Below are 24920 nucleotides of genomic sequence, written 5' to 3' on the forward strand. Positions count from 1 at the left end.
ATTGGAAACTTTTTAAAAATTGTATTCTCTATCTGAATCATGAAATAATTGTTTGAGGTTTAATGTCCCTTTAAGTCAATTTTTTTTTTTTTTTTTTTAAACTAGCCTCTCATCAAAGAACAGCATTGCAGGGGATTATTTGAAGAGGGTCTTTTAATGCTCATTGGAAGAAGTCTTCTAATGGTAAGTATAGATTTTTTTTTGGTTGTCAATATGGTGGCATTTTTAAGGACCATTGTAGTAAAAAAATAAAATAAACAAATTGGCAAGTTTTAAAACAAAATATGACATTGAAACACACTAAAATATCCATTATAGTGAAACAATTACACGTTCTAGTTTATTTTTTTTAACTTAAAGGGACACTGAACCCAAATGTTTTCTTTTGTGATTCAGATAGAGCATGCAATTTTAAGCAACTTTCTAATTTATTCCTATTATCAATTTTTCTCTGTTCTCTAGCTATCTTTATTTGAAAAACAAGGCATCTAAGCTTTTTTTTTTTTGTTCAGGACAATGGACAGCACTTTTTTATTGTTAGATGAATTTATCCACCAATCAGCAAGAACAACCCAAGTTGTTCACCAAAAATGGGCCGGCATCTAAACTTGCATTCTTGCATTTCAAATAAACATACCAAGAGAATGAAGAAAATTTGATAATAGGAGTAAATTAGAAAGTTGTTTAACATTTCATGCTCTATCTGAATCAAGAAAGAAAAAAAAATGGGTTCAGTGTCCCTTTAATTACAGCATTTAAGGGGCTTAAAAGGAAGTGGATAACTGAGATGGTTAATTGTAGATGGTAGTTGTGAAGAGTTAGTAGTTAGGATTTGTTAAAGGGAACACTGAACCCAAATTTTTTCTTTTGTGATTCAGATAGAGCATGAAATTTTAAGCAACTTTCTAATTTACTCCTATTATCAAATTTCATTAATTCTCTTGGTATCTTTATTTGAAATGCAAGAATGTAAGTTTAGATGCCGGCCCATTTGTGGTGAACAACCTGGGTTGTCCTTGCTGATTGGTGGATATATTCATCCACCAATAAAAAAGTGCTGTCCAGAGTTCTGAATCCAAAAAAAAGCTTAGATGCCTTCTTTTTCAAATAAAGATAGCAAGAGAACGAAGAAAAATTGATAATAGGTGTAAATTAGAAAGTTGCTTAAAATTGCCTGCTCTATCTGAATCACAAAAGAAAAAAATTTGGGTTCAGTGTCCCTTTTATCAGCTTAGTATTGATGTTATTGCCTGCCCCCCTCTAGTTATTGGTGCCACCATGTTCAATTCTGACTACTGCATTCCAGTGCTGATGTGTTTGCACAGGTGAAGCAACTCTCCTTCAGATACCTGTAGTTAAACCTAGGTTCCAAATTGGCAGCTAATTAGAGGGAGGTGCATAACATGTATTAAGTGTTTGTGGTTTAATTAGAGAGGTATGAGACATCTCACGTTAAAGAGGAAATTCCATTAACTTCGTTAAGGGGTCACACCCTCCACATTTTCTGGAAATCACAATGGTAGTGTTGATTGTCGGCCCCAATTAAGCACACATAATTAGGTAGAGGGGACACTTTTGGAGCTTCCCCCACCCCTGTGAAACAAACTGGTTGATTCCAATCCATTAGAAAAAAAATAGACAATTACCATAGACTTTAAAGGTGGTTTTCTGTAGAAAATCGGTTAAAATGTTTGTTTTTTTCCTGAAGAATTGGAATCAACCTCAAATGTATGTAAAACCCCTGATTGGAGAAAGGGAAGCGCCTATTAATTGTTTTTGAACAACACCAACATGCAGTCATGAATTCTGATGGTTTTGGAAGGTGAAATCCTGCTAAATGTGGGACCTTAAAATATGTGCTTAAAATAGTTAAAAAAAATGAGGTATGATTTGTATGGGTTCCTCTTATAAAAAGCTGACATATGTGTGTAAATGCAATGTGTACCAAACTAAAAACTGCTGTAGCTCAGGTATGCAAAAAGGATCACAACTGAATGGGCTAAGGGGATATTAAACTCTAAAATGTATTTCATAAAAAGATTTAATTAAGCAGAGTAAAAAAAAAATATACAGAGTATATTTTGCTAAAAATATACATTTTTAAGTTAACATAAAGGGGTCAACTTATGAAATGTCGGTCAGACATGATTCTCTGTAGTGAATCATGTCCGCCTGACATTGCTAAATGCTTACAGCATACGCTGTTGGCATTTAACATTGCACAAGCATTTATTGTTAAATGCTTGTGCAATGCCGCCACCCTGCACATTCACCGCCAATCAGCCGCTAGCAGGGGTGTCAATCATCCCGATCGTATCTGATCGGGATGATTACAGTCCGCCACCTAAAATGTGGCAGATGAGTTAAGGACCAGCGGTTTTATGACCATTGCTTCTTAACTTATGTTTCTGGCAAGCCAGAAACATAGGGCATAGAAGACAGCTTCGACTGCTTATTAAATCTCCCTCATAGAATTACATTTTGTTTTGCAAATTGTTTTTACATTGGTTCAATGTCTAATGCATATATAAAAATGACACACTCTTAATTATAATGTTAAATATTTGAATTATAAAGACTGACAAGAAACAGGGATCATTTTATTTTAATTGTGATTTAAAGGGACAGTCTAGTCAAAAAAACTTTCATGATTCAGATAGGGCACACAATCTTTAACAACTTTCCAATTTACTTTTATCATCAAATATGCTTTGTTGAGAGTTAAACCTAGGAAGGCTCATATGCTAATTTCTAAACCCTTGAAGGCCACCTCTTATCTCATTTTGGTAGTTGTTTTTAACAGTCAAACAGTACTAGTTCATGTATGTAATTTAGATAACATTGTGTTCTCTCCCATTGAGTCACTTATGAGTCAGCACGGATTGGCTAAAATACAAGTCTGCCAAAAGAAATGAAAAAAGGGAGCAATCTGCAGAGTCTTAGATACAAGGTAATCACAAAGGTAAAAAGTATATTAATACAGTATAACCGTGTTGGTTATACAAAACTGGGGGATGGGTAATAAATGGATTATCTATCTTTTCAAACAATACATTTATGGAGTAGACTGTCCCTTTAATACCAACTAACATCCCTACTTTATTTCAGAAATAAACACCTTTTTGGTGTAAAAAAAAATAGAGAATTTTACTTTGCAAAACAAAATAAATAAATAATAATAATAATAGCACCAGATAGTCTTTAAAAGCAATATAATATTTTTGCTGTTTTAGTTAACAGAATGTTTATTTCTTGATCACAATCTAGGGCTCAGAGATGCGTTCATTTTATGATATCCGTATGGCCATGTTTGGTTACTGCAGTTATTTTTTTATCTCTGTAGATGAATCACTGACTTTTAGGTCTATCAGTAACAGTCAAATAATATGATCCTTAAAGTACGTATTCAATCATTCCATCTCTTGGACTGAGCACTGACAGATCTGCAACTTCCATAAAAGTAATCTGGTAAGTAGAGCTTTAAATATATTATGTAATAGACACAGTTCATGAGAATAGTCTCTATATTAAAGGGTCAGTAAACATCTTGTATTTACAAGACATACTGTATCTTTTTTCTCACTATAGAATAATATATAAATCAAATTGAAACATTTTTAAAATAAGTTAACACTGCGTTTGTTGCAATTACTTTTATGTAGCCAGACTCCAACCACCACTTATCTTGGGTGAGCCAATCTGGACTTGAGTCTGCAGCATACAAGGTTAGCAATTGTTTTGCATTTCTTCCCTGGTAAAGCCAGTTAGGGAAAGATATGTATCAGGGTTAGCCTTGAAAATAATGCAATATGCTTTTTCAGTTCTGAGAATTAGAAAAGCTATACAATTTTCAGAGTTAAATTAAACGAATGAGGGGCAAAATAAATAATGAAAATATGTTGCAAAGGGATTTTCTTTACTGTCTCTTTAAATGGATATGAAACTCAGTTTTGATTTTCATGATTCAGATACAGCATGCAACTTTCTAATTTACTCCTATTATCAATTTTTCTTTGTTCTCTTGGTATCTTTATTTGAAAAGGCCCATTTTTAGTCCAGCACCTGGGAAGCGCTTGCTGATTGAAGGCTACATTTACTTACAAATCAGCAAGCACTACCCAGGTTCTGAACCGAAAAGGGACAAGCTCCTAAACTTTACATTCCTGCTTTTAAAAATAAAGCTACCAAGAGAATGAAGAAAAATTGATAATAGGAGTAAATTTTAAAGTTGCTTAAAATTGCATGCTCTATCTGAATCATGAAAGAAAAAAAAATTGGGTTTCATATTTCTTTAAGTAATAACAGCTTTTGAAATTCAGTTGTTAAAGATAAGCAGGTCATGAGTATATGATCAGTTGTGTTTTATCATTTATTCATGAGTGTATTTCAGTTGTGTCTTATTATTTATTTATTTGTGTATGTTCAGTTATGTTTTATTATTTATTCATGAGGGTATGTTTAGATGTTGTTTAATTTATTCATATATGTTACGGAATAAATAGTGTTGTACAAGTGGCAGTTTAATAACATTATATGAGGAACTCCAGTGCACGCTATTAAGATTAAAACATACTGTCTGTTTCTTACTCCTAGACGAGCACTGTTTGTATTGACCATGGTATGTATATGACAGCTATATGGCAGCAAACATAACCTCTGATTGTGTATATGTTCTGTACATCTACTTGATTTACAGACAATAAATAGGCATGGGTCATATGCAACAATCAGAAACTTGCAGTGCTCTGAGATTGAAACCAAGGGGCCGATTTATGAAAGTGCGAGCGGACATGATATGATGTAGCGTATCATGTCTGTCGCACATTGATAAATGCTGACAGCATATGCTGCCTGCATTTATCATTGCACCAGCAGTTCTTGTGAAATGCTTGTGCAATGTCGCCCCCTTGTGATTCGTGGCAAATCGGCCACTAGCAGGGGGTGTCAATCAGCCTGATCGTATAGGATCGGGCGGATTGATGTCCACAGCCTCAGAGCAGACAGACAAGTTATGGAGCAGCGGTCTTTAGACTGCTGCATCATAACTGCTGTTTCCGGAGAGCCTGAAGGTTCGCACAGAAACAGGGACATCAAGCTCCATTTAGAGCCCCAAATGTCTTCTACTGTGGCAACCAAAGAGTTAAAGATGGCTAAGTTGTTGAGACTGGTAAATTTGTTTTGTTAAAAATAACAAAGATTAGCTGAATTCATTTGCAAAAAAATTGTTCTACATTTATTCATGCAAACAGTCACCTAGATTACGAGTTATGCACGCTATAGGGAAATTAACAAATGCAACAAAAGTTGTGTTATTTAACCCTCTATAGTGCAGTCATTACAAGTTTTGAAACAGCTGGCTTGTGCGTGCAATATGTCTGCATTGAGCTCCATACTGCACACAATCCAAGCGCTGTTTTGACGTGCTCGTGCACGCTTCCCCCATAGACATTAACACCTGCGATCGCGGAAAGAAAAGCTCCGTAATGCAGCTCCATTGATGTCTATGGGGAAAAAAATAATAATGTTTAAACCTAACATAAACACCCCTAATCTGCTGCCCCCAACATCGCCCACACGTACAGTACATAATGTTATTAACCCCTAATCTGCCGCTCCTGATATTGCTGCCACCTAAATAAAGCTATTAACACCTAAACTTCCGCTCCCGATATCGCTGTCACTATACTAAAGTTCTTAACCCCTATTCCCCTGCACCCCAACATTGCCCACACTATAATAAATCTATTAACCCCTATTCTGCTGCTCCCTGACATCGCCGCCACTAAATAAAGTTATTAACCCCTAAACCTCTAGCCTCCAACATCACTACCACTAAATAAACCTATTAACCCCTAAACCGCCAGCCCTCCACAGTGCAACAACATAAATTAAACTATATTAACCCCTAAACCTAACCCTAACATCACCCTAACCCTAACACCCCCTAACTTTAATTTAGCTCTATTTTAATTATGTTAAAAAGTTACAATTATTAACTGAATAATACCTATTTAAAACTAAATACATACTTACCTGTGAAATAAAACCTAAGCTAGCTGCAATATAACTAATAGTTATATTGTAGTTAGCTTAGGTTTTACTTTTATTTCACACGTAAGTTTGTTTTTATTTTAACTAGGTAGACTAGTAGTTAAAAAGCCTAATCTATAATAATCTACCAAGAGCCCTTAAAAGGGCCTTTTGTAGGGCATTGCCCTAAAGTTAACAGATCTTTTGCTACAAAACAAAACCAGCACCCCCAACAGTATCAAAATAAAAATAAAGTAAAACCGAATCTACCCATTGCCCTGAAAAGGGCATTTGTATGGGCATTGCCCTTAAAAGGGCATTTAGCTATTTTTCCTGCCCTTAAAAGGGCGATCAGCTCTTTTATGAAATGCCCAACCCCTAATCTAAAAGTAAAAACCCACCCAAAACTAAATAAAACATTACATAAAATAAAAAACGAATTATCAAAAATAATAAAAATTATTCCTATTCTAATACCCATTTAAAAAAAAAAACACCCCAAAATAAAAAACCTAATCTAGAATAAACTACCAATAGCCCTTAAAAAGGCCTTTTGTAGGGCATTGCCCTAAGTTAAACAGCTTTTTTAGCTGTAAAAAAATACAAAGACCCCCTAACAGAAAAAACCCACCACCCAACCGACCCCCCAAAATAAAAAAAAAACTAACTCTAACAAAAACCTAAGCTACCCATTGCCCTGAAAATGGCATTTGTATGGGAATTTAGCTCTTTTGAGTTGCCCTTAAAAGGGCATTTAGCTTTTTTACGAAAAGCCCAAACCCTAAACTAAATGAAAACCACCCAAAAAAGTTTAAAAAATGATCCACTTACAGTTGCTGAAGTCCCGCTTGAAGGATCTTCATCCCGGCGGCATCTTCTATCTTCATCCCGGTGGCACGGAGCCGGTCCATCCTAAAGACATCCGGCGTGGAGCATCCTCTTCATACGGTCACCGCCGTATACTGAATCTTCAATGCAAGGGACGCAATTCAAAATGGCATCCCTTGCATTCCTATTGGCTGATTTGATTTTGCAAATTCAAATCAGCGAATAGGATGAGAGCTTCTGAAATTCCATTGGCAGTCCAAATCAGCCAATAGAATTTCAGTAGCTCTCATCCTATTGGCTGATTTGAATTTCCAAAATCAAATCAGCCAATAGGAATGCAAGGGATGCCATTTTGAATCACGTCCCTTGCATTGAAGATTCAGTATACGGCGGCGACCGTATGAAGAGGATGCTTTGCGCTTGATGTCTTCAGGATAGACTCGCTTCGCCCCGCCGGGAAGAAGATAGAAGATGCCGCTGGGATGAAGACAGAAGATGCCATCTGGATGAAGATGGAGCCGCCTGCTGCCTGGATGAAGATGGAGCCGCCGGGATGAAGATCCTTCAAGCGGGACTTCTTAAACTGTAAGTGGATCTTCGGGGGTAAGTGTTAGGATTTTTTAAACTTTTTTGGGTGTTTTTTTTAGGGTTTGGGCTTTTCGTAAAAGATCTAAATGCCCTTTTAAGGGCAATGCAAAAGAGCTAAATGCCCTTTTAAGGGAAATGCCCATACAAATGCCCTTTTCAGGGCAATGGGTAACTTAGGTTTTTGTTAGAGTTAGGTTTTTTATTTGGGGGTTGGTTGGGTGGTGGGTTTTACTGTTGGGGGGGTCTTTGTATTTTTTTTAAAGGTAAAAGAGATGTTTAACTTAGGGCAATGCCCTACAAAAGGCCCTTTTAAGGGCTATTGGTAGTTTATTGTAGGCTAGGGGTTTCATTTTTTTGGGGGGGGCTTTTTATTTTTATAGGGCTATTAGATTAGGTGTAATTCTTTTTTATTTTTGATAATTTCGTTGTTATTTTCTATAATTTAGTCTTTTTTATTTTTGTAATTAGATAGTTTGGTATTAGTGTTATGGTTTTTTTAATGTGTATTTTAGTTTTATTTAATTAGTAGTTAGTTTAATTTTAGTTTAATAGTTATATTAGTATAAGTGTTAGTTTAAACGTTGTTTTTTTAATTTGACAGATAAGTTTTAATTTAAGTTAGGGAAATTGTTATTTTAATCTAAAGTTAGGGGGGGGCGTCAGGTTTAGAGGTTACTAGTTTAAATTAGTTTATTGCGATGTGGGGGCTTTCGGTTTAGGGGTTAATAGGTTCATTATAGTGGCAGCGATCTAGGGCTTAATAACTTTAGTATAGTGGGGGCAATGTGGGCAGAGGGCAGATTAGGGGTTAATAATATTTAAATAGTGTTTGCGATGTCGGAGGGCGGCATTTTAGGGGTTAATAACTTTTGTATAGTAGTGACGATGTCAGGGTGCAGCAGAATAGGGGTTAATACATTTTATTAGTGGCGGCATTGTCGGGTGCAGCAGATTAGGGGTTAATAAATTCAATATAGTATTTGTGATGCGGGAGGGCCTCGGTTTAGGGGTTAATAGGAAGTTTATGTTAGTGTACTTTGTAATAGTTTAGTTATGAGTTTTATGTAACAGTTTTGTTGCGTAAAACTCATAACTACTGCTCTCAGATTGCGAAACGGATCTTGTGATTATAGGGTGTAACGCAAGCTTTTTAGCCTCACTGCAAAACTCGTAATGGCTGCGCTATGGAAGTCCCATGAAAAAACGTAATTTTTACATGTGCGGGACTAACGTTGCATTAAAACACGAACGCACAAATTGTAATCTAGGTGAGTGCTAGTGGAAGTGTTGGAATCAATTTTCAAAGCTTTTATTCAAATGGTTCATTTCATATATTTAGTAGATGTAATGTTATTTGGATGTTAGTATTCGATACTGTAATGTTAACATTCAATCAACAATGGCAAGGTGAACATTTTGTACTAAAATCCAAATATTAGAATTCCAATATGTTCCCATCCCTGCCAAGCATCTTTTTTATCAGTAACGCCTAGATTTAGAGTTCTGCGTTAGCCGTCAAAACCAGCGTTAGGGGCTCCTAACGCTGGTTTTGGCTGCCCGCTGGTATTTAGAGTCAGTCAGGAAAGGGTCTAATGCTCACTTTCCAGCCGCGACTTTTCCATACCGCAGATCCCCCTACGCCATTTGCGTATCCTATCTTTTCAATGGGATCTTTCTAACGCTGGTATTTAGAGTCTTGGCTGAAGTGAGCGTTAGAAATCTAACGACAAGACTCCAGCCGCAGAGAAAAGCCAGGAGTTAAGAGCTTTCTGGGCTAACGCCGGTTCATAAAGCTCTTAACTACTGTTCTCTAAAGTACACTAACACCCATAAACTACCTACGTACCCATAAACCGAGGCCCCCCCACATCGCCGCCACTCTAATAAATTTTTTAACCCCTAATCTGCCGACCGCACACCGCCGCAAACTACGTTATCCCTATGTACCCCTAATCTGCTGCCCCTAACACCGCCGACCCCTATATTATATTTATTAACCCCTAATCTGCCGCCCCCAACGTCGCTGCCACCTACCTACAATTATTAACCCCTAATCTGCTGACCAGACCTCACCGCTACTATAATAAAGTTATTAACCCCTAATCCGCCTCACTCCCGCCTCAATAACCCTATAATAAATAGTATTAACCCCTAATCTGCCCTCCCTAACATAACCGACACCTAACTTCAAGTATTAACCCCTAATCTGCCGACCGGACCTCACCGCTACTCTATTAAATGTATTAACCCCTAAAGCTAAGTCTAACCCTAACACTAACACCCCCCTAAATTAAATATAATTTTTATCTAACGAAATAAAATTTTTCTTATTAAATAAATTATTCCTATTTAAAACTAAATACTTACCTGTAAAATAAACCCTAATATAGCTACAATATAAATAATAATTATATTGTAGCTATTTTAGGATTTATATTTATTTTATAGGCAAATTTGTATTTATTTTAACCAGGTACAATAGCTATTAAATAGTTAATAACTATTTAATAGCTACCTAGTTAAAATAATTACAAAATTACCTGTAAAATAAATCCTAACCTAAGTTACAATTAAACCTAACACTACACTATCAATAAATTAATTAAATAAAATACCTACAATTATCTACAATTAAACCTAACACTACACTATCAATAAATTAATTACATAAAATACCTACAAATAAATACAATTAAATAAACTAACTAAAGTACAAAAAATAAAAAAAGAACTAAGTTACAAAAAATAAAAAAATAATTTACAAACATTAGAAAAATATTACAACAATTTTAAGCTAATTACACCTACTCTAAGCCTCCTAATAAAATAACAAAGTCCCCCAAAAAAGCTCTTTTACCTTACCAGCCCTTAAAAGGGCCTTTTGCGGGGCATGCCCCAAAGAATTCTGCTCTTTTGCCTGTAAAAAAAAACATACAATACCCCCCCCAACATTACAACCCACCACCCACATACCCCTAATCTAACCCAAACCCCCCTTAAATAAACCTAACACTAAGCTTAAAATTGTTGTTATTAACTATTTAATAGCTATTGTACCTGGTTAAAATAAATAAAAAGTTGCCTGTAAAATAAATATAAATCCTAAAATAGCTACAATATAATTATTACTTATATTGTAGCTATATTAGGGTTTATTTTACAGGTAAGAAAGAACAACACGGAAGGGGCGCCAATGGTGCAGATCAATGAGGGTTTCTGAAATGTACCAATGTACAGTGATAACAGGGTACTCACAATAGATGAGGGCATTCAATCATGCCAGTAGAGACGGGCTGGATTTTGGCAGCAATCCAGCTGGCTGAACAAGTAGGCAGCTCTCTATCAGTATCCAAACGGAGACAGGCTAAAGAAGTGAAACAAAGTACAGAGGCGCCAATGGTGCAGATCAATGGTGGTATAAGGCACAATCACACCCCAATATGCACAGGATACTCACATGTAGTGGAGGCAATCAATCTTGCCCATAGAGACAGGCTGGAATTCACAGCAGTCCAGCTAGCTGTTCCAAAGTGTGGTAGTAGGTGGGTGGGTTATAGAGTGTTGGTACTCTATAGTAGCATAGCAGCAAGAAGTGGTAGTTAAAACACTTAGAGTGGATATGGTAAAAAGTAAATTTATTTAAAAAATATAAAAAATATATATATATATAAAACAATACCACTCAGCTCAGTGTTAAAACATATATATCTTAAACATAATGATTACATGCGACGCGTTTCTCAGATATACTGTTTCCTCAGGCATGTTATTACACAATTCTTAACCTCCTTATATAGGGCTATGCTACTATGAATACACCCACATCCCACCCCCACCAATCATTCAAATTATAACCAATCAGGAGCCATCATTTCACAATGTCGCCGCCCTAATTACAATATACTGCATAAATTCTATATGTATATTCAAATAGTCTTTCAAACAAGTGAATAAGCTGGATGTTTCTAAATTTGTATTTTTATATACATTTGTATTGTCCAAATGCCTAACATTTTGTGATCGAAAATTTACAATCTATGCTATTCGTAATTTCTAAAATATCATAGGATGACTTGGTTGTCAATCACTCTATGGTCAGATGACTTACAAGATGGACCCGTTCATTTGTCTATATAGCTGTCACTCATATCGAAAATTTGCGCTTAGATTCCTATTTTTGTTCCTACCCATTTCCACACTGTCACTCTGGGTGCGCATGTCCAATCAGGGCACTGACTGGAGACGCGCCTCCACCACCAATGCGTGACGTAATGTACCGTGATTGGCGTGCACTGAAGTGTATCATGCCAATTCACGGGCGAAGGTAAAGAAAGTCTCCCATTGGTCTAACCTGCAATCACATGGTAGAGATATTCGTATCTTCACAAATAGTATTGCAGGCTGTCAATATGACTTAGGGAAGTGTAATGGTTGGCGGCGGCCAACCATAAAGGCAAAACTCCCATTGGTCCTGCCTGTGTTCTTATCGAATGGACTGTGACTATTGGTCCGTGGGGGGAAAGATAATCAAAACCAAGATATGTACTACAATTAGAGCCGATTGTTCTCTAGACTATTGTTCTACTATATTGCGTAATTCTGTTTATGAAACCAGCCACAAAGTGAGGCACCCACTTGAGGGGAGTACCAATTCCCATGCCAACAGATAGGTTATATTGACTTATTAACGTGTGTCAAATGTGCATGTCAGGAGTAATTCAGATATAACAAGTAATGTTTATATATATCTCCCTTTCTCTCATTGCCTATATGTGTTCTTAAGTCCCCGCAAAGACAAATGTATTAAATTCAAATACCATGCATAATAATATAAATGTGTCTATATAATGTTAAAGTGCAATTCTAAATAATTGGCTCAAATTATTACAAAAAGTGCTAGATGATAATTAGTATTCTCTAGTGACTGTAAGTTCAATCGTGTATATTATGTTCTCTCTATATAAAGTAATGTGCCTAAATTACCTAACAATGCTGTACAATAACTCCCTTGTGCAGAAAGTGAGATTATGTAAATAAATTATTGTAATGACCCCCTTATCGGGAGTGTCAGTGTAAATAATAACTAATTAGAAAGACATATAAATTACAAGTGATATGTATCTGGGTGTATAGTGTTATAATATTAACTTTATAGATTTACTCCCTATGAAGGGATGTGGACGTGAGCCTAGAAGAAAATTATAATTAAAATTTGACATATCAATATAATGACAGGATACCAATGATCCCTAGTCTAAGGTGTTGATGTGAATGATAACTAATAGTGATACCTAAAATAAGGGGTGTGAATACTAGTGGCAGGGTTAAATTTAAATATATTGGTGAGTATATTACATAGGAGGTGAGCTATGTTCATCTAGGGACAGTGGCATATGAAGTACAACCTAATATACAGATTCCATATACAGATATATAGTGACCAAATACTAAGATCCTTACTAATGAGAAGCAATGATCGATTGTGCAGAAATGCAACTAAGCAAATACTATGGAGTCAATGACTTCATTAAGCCCCGTGGGAAACAATGTTTGGAATTTAAATATCCAATATGTTTCCCTTTGTCTCAAACGGGTGAATCTATTATAGTGATGGCTGATTGGGATACTTTCTAGTGGCGTAATGCTGAATGAGCATCCACCTTGTATGGTTTTGGTGCACTTGTGCCTAGAGACACTATGTTTGATCGAATTTTTAATTATATTTCTTTTATGCTCTCCCCATCTCAGTCTCACCTTCCTAGAGGTACGTCCAATATACTGTACCCCACACGCACATGTAAGTGCATATACAACATAACTAAGATTGCATGTAAGGTGTTCAATAATTTGGTATTCTTCTCCTGTCGTGTGAGCTATTATTGATTTCTTTCCGTGTGTAATAAATTTACACATGTGGCATCTTCTATGTCCACATCTGTATGTCCCAATGTTGTTATCAGTCCTGCCCATCCTATACTCAGGGTTCCTAGACCCATTCTTGTTATATTTAGTATGTTTTTTAGTCATAACCACCTTACTTGGTGCCAACTTTTGTTTCAAAGTTGGTGCCCTCCTGTACACTATCTTGGGACGGGGGGCCAAAACCTTCTTTAAGATGGGATCCCTAAGCAAGATGGACCAGTGTTTTTTTATTATTCTATTCACTGCCCTAAAGTTGGAATTATATTGGGTGACAAATAGGGGTTGACTCTGGAGGACAGAGTTTTCTGTCTCTCTTATGGATTTTTCCCCACCAGATAACAAATGGTTTCTGTCTACTGATCTTGCTCGATTATAGCCATGTTCTATAATACTTATGGGGTAACCTTTTTCTCTAAACCTATCCTTTAATATGAGGGATTGTTCGTCATATTTGTTAATGGAACTACAGTTTCGCCTAATCCGGCAAAATTGGCTGTATGGGATATTGATTTTCCAGTTATTATAATGATTACTAGAGTAATCTAGAAAATTATTACAGTCTACTGACTTGAAATACATGGAGGTACAGATGTTTCCACTCTCCCCCCATGTCAACAATAAATCTAAAAATTCAATTGAGTGTGTCTGAATGTTAGATGTAAATTCTATACCCATATTGTTATTATTGAGGGAATCTACAAAGATCTGTGCCTCCTCACAGGATCCCTCAAACACAAATAGTAAATCATCTATATAACGGCCATAGAACACCAGATTGCCCCTCCACTTTGTGTTGTAGATATAAGTTTCTTCAAAGAACCCCATAAAGAGGTTAGCAAACCTGGGGGCAAATCTGGTGCCCATGGCCGTTCCTTTGATCTGTAGATAAAACTGATCTAAAAATTGGAAATAATTGTGTTTGAGGATAAATTCTATGAGAATGATCAAATATTCTTTTTGTTTTTCAGGCATATATATGTCCCTATCCAAAAAGATTGAAGTGGTTCTGAGTCCCCACTCGTGTGAGATGTTTGAGTATAATGCTCCCACATCACATGATAGCAATAAATAGTTGTTTTTATACTGTATCTGTGTTAGTTTTTTTAGCAGATCTGTGCTATCTTTAATATAAGAGGGAAGATGTTGTACGTATCTTTGTAAAAAGATGTCTACATATTCACTTAGTCTATCCGTTATACTGTTGATCCCTGCTATAATCGGACGCCCTGGTGGCTTGAGAGCATTTTTATGTAGTTTTGGAAGGTGGTAGTAATAGGGCACCCCAGGATGGTCAGGAAGCAAGTATCTCTTTTCTTTCTTGCTTAGGATACCTATATCACTACCATCCTCCAAAATTTTTACCAGTTTTTCAGAAAAAATTCGGGTGGGGTTATGATTTAATTTCCTATAATAATTTGTATCATGTATGATGCGTTCCGCTTCTTCAATATAATCGGAATAATTTTGAATGACTATCGCCCCACCTTTATCGGCCTGGCGGATGACGATGGTTTTGTCACCCGTCAGGCGTCTCTGAGCTCTCTCTTCGTTGGGCCACATTTTTTTATTGCCAACAATATGGTTGGGAATTTTCTCCCAATCCTCTAATACTAGCTGCTGGAAAAGGTCTATGTATGAGACATCCTCTTTAGGTGGGTGGAATGTCGATGCTGGTGTGAGTGAGGTATGAATGGTGGAGTCAAAAAGTTCCTCTACGAGCAACTCTGGTTCACAGTATACAATGGGAGATGTATTTCTATTGGGTAGACTGTCGAGGAGTATAGGTATACCCTCAATGTTATTTTTCTTCAATGACTTAAGAGCAAAATATCTCTGAAGTGATAATTTCCTAGTGTATTTGTTGAGGTCTACAAAAAGGTGAAACAAATTGTGTGTATTGGGGGGGCAGTAGGACAAGCCCCTACCAAGGATCCTTATCTCGTCATTGGTTAGAACGTGTGTGGACAAATTATAAATCCCTTTTTTAAATGTTTCTAATTTCTTTTTTTGTTTGGTTTTGCCTCTGCCTCTCCGTCCCCGTTTGGAAAAGGTCTTTTTTTCCCATTTTGGGGCTGTTGGGAGGGCGGCTGCTGGTTCCTCCTCCATAGTGGAGAAAGGTTGGGTGTCCCTAAAAAAACCTCATTAGAGGTGGTGGCCTGATTCTCAAAGTGTGGAATAGAATTATTATTATTAGCATATTGTCCCGTATTATTCTCAGAATTAAAGACTGAGAACCTATTATGTACAGGGATCATGTTGGGGTTATCATAATTATGATGTATATGAGGTTGTTGAGGAGAATTATAATTATCTTGGTGGTGCATTGTCATGTTGTTACCACGTTCAGATGGCTGTCTATTTTGATAACCCCTGGTCTGATAGTTCTCATTGCTTTGTCGTTTCTCAAACTGCATATTTGGATGATTCCTATTATGGCCGTAATTTTGGTGATTATTGGTATTGATATTATGGGAGCGATTGTTATTATAGGAGCGATTATTATTGCCCTGGTTCACAAACTGACTAGTGGATTTTTTATTATTATTGTTGTTCCTTCCATATGATACTGTGGTCCAATGATCATTTTTCTTATTACGAGTGTAATTGTGTACCTCTCCCTTATTGTAATCCTCCTCATCCCTCTTTAATTTTTTATTTTTATTAGCAATGATTTGTATTTGGTATTCATCCACTGCTTTTATGGTTTTGGTATTTAGCTTAGAATATTCAGAGTGCTCTTTCAAGGGCTCTAAATCCTTCTGTACAGTGTCTATCTGAAGAGATACCTCTGCTATTAATTTTTCCCTATGACTGATTAGGAGGTCAATAAGGTGGAAGGAACATTCATCCAGGGCCTCATACCAGTTAGCTAAGCTATATTAGGTTGTACTTCATATGCCACTGTCCCTAGATGAACATAGCTCACCTCCTATGTAATATACTCACCAATATATTTAAATTTAACCCTGCCACTAGTATTCACACCCCTTATTTTAGGTATCACTATTAGTTATCATTCACATCAACACCTTAGACTAGGGATCATTGGTATCCTGTCATTATATTGATATGTCAAATTTTAATTATAATTTTCTTCTAGGCTCACGTCCACATCCCTTCATAGGGAGTAAATCTATAAAGTTAATATTATAACACTATACACCCAGATACATATCACTTGTAATTTATATGTCTTTCTAATTAGTTATTATTTACACTGACACTCCCGATAAGGGGGTCATTACAATAATTTATTTACATAATCTCACTTTCTGCACAAGGGAGTTATTGTACAGCATTGTTAGGTAATTTAGGCACATTACTTTATATAGAGAGAACATAATATACACGATTGAACTTACAGTCACTAGAGAATACTAATTATCATCTAGCACTTTTTGTAATAATTTGAGCCAATTATTTAGAATTGCACTTTAACATTATATAGACACATTTATATTATTATGCATGGTATTTGAATTTAATACATTTGTCTTTGCGGGGACTTAAGAACACATATAGGCAATGAGAGAAAGGGAGATATATATAAACATTACTTGTTATATCTGAATTACTCCTGACATGCACATTTGACACACGTTAATAAGTCAATATAACCTATCTGTTGGCATGGGAATTGGTACTCCCCTCAAGTGGGTGCCTCACTTTGTGGCTGGTTTCATAAACAGAATTACGCAATATAGTAGAACAATAGTCTAGAGAACAATCGGCTCTAATTGTAGTACATATCTTGGTTTTGATTATCTTTCCCCCCACGGACCAATAGTCACAGTCCATTCGATAAGAACACAGGCAGGACCAATGGGAGTTTTGCCTTTATGGTTGGCCGCCGCCAACCATTACACTTCCCTAAGTCATATTGACAGCCTGCAATACTATTTGTGAAGATACGAATATCTCTACCATGTGATTGCAGGTTAGACCAATGGGAGACTTTGTTTACCTTCGCCCGTGAATTGGCATGATACACTTCAGTGCACGCCAATCACGGTACATTACGTCACGCATTGGTGGTGGAGGCGCGTCTCCAGTCAGTGCCCTGATTGGACATGCGCACCCAGAGTGACAGTGTGGAAATGGGTAGGAACAAAAATAGGAATCTAAGCGCAAATTTTCGATATGAGTGACAGCTATATAGACAAATGAACGGGTCCATCTTGTAAGTCATCTGACCATAGAGTGATTGACAACCAAGTCATCCTATGATATTTTAGAAATTACGAATAGCATAGATTGTAAATTTTCGATCACAAAATGTTAGGCATTTGGACAATACAAATGTATATAAAAATACAAATTTAGAAACATCCAGCTTATTCACTTGTTTGAAAGACTATTTGAATATACATATAGAATTTATGCAGTATATTGTAATTAGGGCGGCGACATTGTGAAATGATGGCTCCTGATTGGTTATAATTTGAATGATTGGTGGGGGTGGGATGTGGGTGTATTCATAGTAGCATAGCCCTATATAAGGAGGTTAAGAATTGTGTAATAACATGCCTGAGGAAACAGTATATCTGAGAAACGCGTCGCATGTAATCATTATGTTTAAGATATATATGTTTTAACACTGAGCTGAGTGGTATTGTTTTATATATATATATATTTTTTATATTTTTTAAATAAATTTACTTTTTACCATATCCACTCTAAGTGTTTTAACTACCACTTCTTGCTGCTATGCTACTATAGAGTACCAACACTCTATAACCCACCCACCTACTACCACACTTTGGAACAGCTAGCTGGACTGCTGTGAATTCCAGCCTGTCTCTATGGGCAAGATTGATTGCCTCCACTACATGTGAGTATCCTGTGCATATTGGGGTGTGATTGTGCCTTATACCACCATTGATCTGCACCATTGGCGCCTCTGTACTTTGTTTCACTTCTTTATTTTACAGGTAACTATTTAGTTTTAAATAGGAATAATTTATTTAATAAGAAAAAATTTATTTCGTTAGATAAAAATTATATTTAACTTAGGGGGGTGTTAGTGTTAGGGTTAGACTTAGCTTTAGGGGTTAATACATTTTAATAGAGTAGCGGTGAGGTCCGGTCGGCAGATTAGGGGTTAATACTTGAAGTTAGGTGTCGGTTATGTTAGGGAGGGCAGATTAGGGGTTAATACTATTTATTATAGGGTTATTGAGGCGGGAGTGAGGCGGATTAGGGGTTAATAACTTTATTATAGTAGCGGTGAGGTCTGGTCTGCAGATTAGGGGTTAATAATTGTAGGTAGGTGGCGGCGACGTTGGGGGCGGCAGATTAGGGGTTAATAAATATAATATAGGGGTCGGCAGTGTTAGGGGCAGCAGATTAGGGGTACATAGGGATAACGTAGGTTGCGTGGTGTGCGGTCGGCAGATTAGGGGTTAAAAAAATTATTAGAGTGGCGGCGATGTGGGGGGCCTCGGTTTAGGGGTACATAGGTAGTTTATGGATGTTAGTGTACTTTAGAGCACAGTAGTTAAGAGCTTTATGAACCGGCGTTAGCCGAGAAAGCTCTTAACTCCTGGCTTTTCTCTGCGGCTGGAGTCTTGTCGTTAGATTTCTAACGCTCACTTCAGCCAAGACTCTAAATACGGGCGTTAGAAAGATCCCATTGAAAAGATAGGATACGCAAATGGCGTAGGGGGATCTGCGGTATGGAAAAGTCGCGGCTGGAAAGTGAGCGTTAGACCCTTTCCTGACTGACTCTAAATACCAGCGGGCGGCCAAAACCAGCGTTAGGAGCCCCTAACGCTGGTTTTGACGGCTAATGTAGAACTCTAAATCTAGGCGATAGTTTTTTGTTTAATATTCTAAGATATATTACCATACAAGCATTGTAAAGTATTACAGGACATGTAATGTCATCTACAGTGTGAAGCTGATATGAAAAAAACGAAGTAACATCTATAATTAAAGATCGATTTTAATTTTCAGGTACTGAAGTCATTAAAGCACCACATTAGTAGATGTATACAAAATTTATAGTACTTTATGAAACAATAACAATTAAGGGCCATATTATGAAGGGAGCGCTAACAGTTATGTGCAAGCGAAAACAGGTTTACTGTGAGTATTTGTGTGCGTCAGATGTAGCAACTTGGGTATTCGGTTTTTGTCAGAAGGAACATACAACTTGAAACAACTTATGAATTTACTTATTTTATCTAATTTGCTTTGTATTATTAGTATCCTTTTTTGAAAAGCACACCTAGGTAGAATCAGGAGCTGGAAGCTAGCTGTTGATTGGTGGCTGAACGTATATGCCTCTTGTTGTAGGGTTTCCACCTTTAGTTCAGGCCAAACTCAAACACTCTTGTACCGTACATACTATGTATAATAGCACATTATTACAAACTCACACATAGATATTCACACACTCACACACATTCTCACATATGCTCACACTCATCACAGACTCACTCTCACACTCACATACTCATACTCATACTTTCTCACTTACACACACTCATACATACTATCTCTCCCACACTAACACACACACACACTTAAGGACACTAAAACTCTCTTACACACACACTCATACATACTTTCTCTCACATACTAACACACACACTCATACATACTATCTCTCCCACACTAACACACACACACTTAAGGACACTAAAACTCTCTTACACACACACTCATACATACTCTCTCTCACATACTAACACACACACTCATTCATACTATCTCTCCCACACTAACACACACACACTTAAGGACACTAAAACTCTCTTACACACACACTCATACATACTCTCTCTCACATACTAACACACACACTCATACATACTATCTCTCCCACACTAACACACACACACTTAAGGACACTAAAACTCTCTTACACACACACACTCATACATACTCTCTCTCACATACTAACACACACACTCATACATACTATCTCTCCCACACTAACACACACACACTTAAGGACACTAAAACTCTCTTACACACACACTCATACATACTCTCTCTCGCATACTAACACACACACTCATACATACTATCTCTCCCACACTAACACACACACACTTAAGGACACTAAAACTCTCTTACACACACACACTCATACATACTCTCTCTCACATACTAACACACACACTCATACATACTATCTCTCCCACACTAACACACACACACTTAAGGACACTAAAACTCTCTTACACACACACTCATACATACTCTCTCTCACATACTAACACACACACTCATACATACTATCTCTCCCACACTAACACACACACACACTTAAGGACACTAAAACTCTCTTACACACACACTGATACATACTCTCTCTCACATACTAACACACAGACACTAAAACTAACACACTCTTTCTCTCTTACACACACACTCATACATTCTCTCACAAACTAACACACACACACTTAAAGACACTAAAACTCACACTCTCTTTCTCTCAAACCCAAAAATACAATAACTTTTTACACACAGGGGCCTATCTATCAAGCTCCGTATGGAGCTTGAGGGCCCGTGTTTCTGGTAAGCCTGCAGGCTCGTCAGAAACACCAGTTATGAAGCAGTGGTCTAAAGACCGCTGCTCCATAACCCTGTCTGCCTGCTCTGATGAGGTGGACAGGAATCCCTGGAATTCAACCCGATCGAGTACGATCGGGTTGATTGACACCCCCTGCTGACGGCCAATTGGCCGTGAGTCTGCAGGGGGTGGCGTTGCACCAGCAGCTCACAAGAGCTGCTGGTGCAATGCTGAATACATAGATTGTATTGCTCTCCGCATTCAGCGATGTCTGTCGGACCTGATCCACACTGTCGGATCAGGTCCAACAGACATTTCCTAAATAGGCCTCATTGGCTCACACACACAGAAAGACGCTGACAAACACAAAAACACGCACTCTAACACACAAAGACACTGTTTGGGTCATTCCTGGAAAGGAGGCAACGCTACTCATGTGACTGGCTAAGCAATGTGTTCAGCAACATCCCAGGAGTGCATTGCTGCTTCTTTAAGAAAGGATACTAAGAAAATGAAGCAAAAGTGGTAATATAAGTAAGCTTAAAACTTGCTTACAAATGTATGTGCTCTATCTGAATCATGAATTTTGGGTTTCATGTTCCTTTAAATTTGTGTGTTAGGACTTAGTAATAACATTGTAAAGCTATATATAATAGGCTAATTTACAAGTGGAGAGCAATCAATAATTCAAGGTGCTTTATTTTGTACTCGGTCTCATGCCAGGAATAACACATCATCTAGTTCTATAAGTGGATAGTTACAAATTTTAACCAGATAATCATGATGAAGCCAACACTTTTTTTTGCTGCACTATACTTTAAATGGATTCCTCTGTAAAATGTAGAGTTTTTTTTGAGACCTAAAGTAAACAATTATTATTAATAGTGTCACACAGACTACATGAATAACTCCACTACCTGAGCACCATTTGCTTAGTGCACCCTTGTCTTAAGGCACCAACATCTTTGAGCTAGAGCAATGGTAACACAATAATAGTATTAATATAATGTGTACTGTCCAATTGTAATCTAGGTAAGTATATATTTACTTGCAACTTCCTTAAACTATACTCTCTCTCTCTCTCTCTCTCTCTCTCTCTCTCTCTTTCTTACTCTCTCTCTCTCTCTCTAACTTCTTTGAAATAAGTATATACTGTATGTGTCCTTGATATAATGAATCCGTGGCCGGACTTTTAGCCGACGGACACTTGGCCGACGGACACTTGGCCGACGGACATTTGGCCGACGGACATTTGGCCGAAACACAATTGGCTGTCAGATAACAGTCCGGCCACGAGATAGATAGATTTGATAGATATATAGATACATAGATTAGATAGATAGATCAATAGATGCAATAGATGCATTTGATAGATACGATAAATAGATAGATAGATAGATAGATAGATTTGATAGATAAATAGATAGATTTGATAGATAGATAATTTCCCAGACAGAAAATTACAAAACGTGCGGCCTGGGACCCATGGTAAGGTTCCCAGAGGCAGTTGCGGCGCCCGAGGCTCTGATTAGAACAGAGCACTCTGGAACGTATCTGCCCTCGGCCGAAATTGGAACATTCTTTAGCTTTCTGTCTGTCAGCCACATGTCCGTCAGCCAAATGTCCGTCTGCCAAATGTCCTTCTGCCAAATGTCCTTCTGCATTTTGTCAGAGCACCAATGAATCAGAACTGATCTCTCTCTCTCTCTCTCTCTCTCTCTCTCTCACCTCTTTGAAATAAGTATATAATTGTCCCTGATATAATGAATCAGAACTGATATAATTTTCCAGACAATTAATATCTAAAATCTTCTTTCGAAATGTCCAATTAAAATAATTATTGAATTTTGATTCATATGGCAGGAGCTAAACACTTGAAAATGGAGACTAATGAATTCCTTCTTCAGTTCATCTACAACACCACAGATACATATTCTGCTGAGGAGGATTGGTCCTATTTCAACAATGAACATTACAACCATCTTTATTTGTTGGAAAAAGTAATAACTATAATTTGCTACAGTATAACCTTCATCTTTGGAATTCTGGGAAATGGATTGGTAATTTGGATTGCTGGCTTCAAAATTAAAAAGAATGTAAATACAATATGGTTTCTCAATCTTGGTGTTGCAGACTTTGCATTCAATTTATGTCTCCCACTCCCAATAACAGAACTGGTTATGGACCATCATTGGCCATTTGGCCTCATTATGTGCAAGGCTGTGTTCACTGCCCTTTTGTTAAATATGTCAGTTAGTACTTCTTTTTTAATGATCATTAGTGTTGATCGTTGTACTTCTGTACTTTGCCCTGTATGGTCTAAAAATCATAGAACCTGCAGATTGGCTTATATTATTTCCGCAGTTATTTGGTTTTTGTGTCTGATTTTCAGCTCCCCATATAGTTTGTTTTATGATATTTATAAGGACTCTGATGATGATGATGATGATGATAACAAAACGTATTGCCACCTTGTATATGTATCATGGCACAACATAAGTGCATTTGATTATGACACATGGAGACTCAGGTACAATGCTTCGGTCATAACTAAGTTTGTTTTCATGTTTATAATTCCATTCTTGAGTATTCTGGTTTGTTATGGACTGATTATGTTAAAGGTGAGAAAAAGGAAGAGTCTTTCTGCTTCTGGTCGAACATTTAAGGTTATCATTGCCATCATACTTTCGTTTTTCATCTGTTGGTTCCCTTTCCAGCTTTGGCCTTTGTTGGAAACCATGGGCATTGAAATTGAATTTTATGTATATACAGTTGTTCTTCAATTGTTTAGCTGCCTGGCATTTTTTAACAGTTGTCTTAATCCAATGCTGTATGTATTTATTGGCCGTGACTTCAAGAGAAGTTTATTTAAGTCAATTCCATTCCTAATGGAAAGCACCTTTAAGGAGAAATATGACATTGATTCTGAAAGTCAGTGCAATCAGACCAGGGCTGAAACTGAATTAGAGATTATATATGCAAATAAAGGTGACTAACAGACATGTGCATTTGTTTAATTCATAATAATCGAATGACGAATATAGTCTGCACCAGCGGCATTTGGGTATTTTTGGAGCTTTATTTCCTCTTGTAAAAGTACAACACAAAAAGATATGTGCAAATCCAGATCTATCTGTGTTGCACTTTTCAAAAAGAGCTAATTGCTGCTGGGTGGCAGCCATATTCGACATCCATTTTAATATGAATAAAAAGAATGCTCATATTTAGTGACTAATGACACTTAAAGAGACACTGAACCCAATTTTTTTCTTTCATGATTCAGATAGAGCATGCAATTTTAAGCAATTTGTTAGTTTACTCCTATTATCAATTTTTCTTCGTTCTCTTGCTATCTTTATTTGAAAAAGAAGGCATCTAAACTTTTAGGTTCAGGACTCTGGACAGCACTTTTTTATTGGTGGATACATTTTTCCACCAATCAACAAGAACAACCCAGGTTGTTCACCAAAAATGGGCCGGCATCTAAACTTACATTCTTGCATTTCAAATAAAGATAGCAAGAGAATGAAGAACATTTGATAATAGGAGTAAATTAGAAATTTGCTTAAAATGTCATGCTCTATCTGAATCACGAAAGAAAAAATTTGGGTTCAGTGTCCCTTTAATCCATTTCAGAAGTGACATTGGTTGTATATAACCTTTTAATTGCTTTAAAATAAAGAAAAATAATATCTAAAAGACAAAGACAGCAGCTTCAGTTATGCATATTCTACATTTTATATTTTTTACATTTAAACAATTTGTATTTTGTAGGGGTGGCATTTTATTATTTGATAGTGACATAGAAAGCAGCTTCTGGAACGTCACACTGCCTTTATATGAGATGGGGGACTGTCTACATCCAAACCATATCCTAATACAACAGCAATTTGTGTAAAAAAAATAAATAGAGCTCTACAAGACTTTTAGGAAATGTAATTCATATTAAAAACTTATATGCCCATTTAAAGGTACAATGATATTAATTGTATATGCATATTATATATATAAAAAATTAAGTACCGCA

General features: G+C 36.8%; 1 protein-coding gene across 1 annotated transcript; it reads left to right on the forward strand.

The window, feature by feature from the left end:
• LOC128638152 (N-formyl peptide receptor 2-like) lies at window positions 1-23909 on the forward strand. Its single transcript, XM_053690016.1, has 3 exons — window positions 1-183; window positions 3344-3468; window positions 22757-23909. The coding sequence occupies exon 3, from the start codon at window positions 22774-22776 to the stop codon at window positions 23887-23889; it is 1116 nt and encodes a 371-aa protein (XP_053545991.1). The 5' UTR covers window positions 1-183; window positions 3344-3468; window positions 22757-22773; the 3' UTR covers window positions 23890-23909.
• The last annotated feature ends 1011 nt before the right edge of the window (window positions 23910-24920 follow it).

The sequence above is a fragment of the Bombina bombina genome, chromosome 8 (assembly GCF_027579735.1).
Source record: "Bombina bombina isolate aBomBom1 chromosome 8, aBomBom1.pri, whole genome shotgun sequence".
Lineage (NCBI taxonomy): Eukaryota > Metazoa > Chordata > Amphibia > Anura > Bombinatoridae > Bombina > Bombina bombina.

What these genes read in the sequence shown, in the direction of transcription:
- LOC128638152 (XM_053690016.1), top strand. Translation starts at nt 22,774, where the DNA reads ATGGAGACTAATGAATTCCTTCTTCAGTTCATCTACAACACCACAGAT.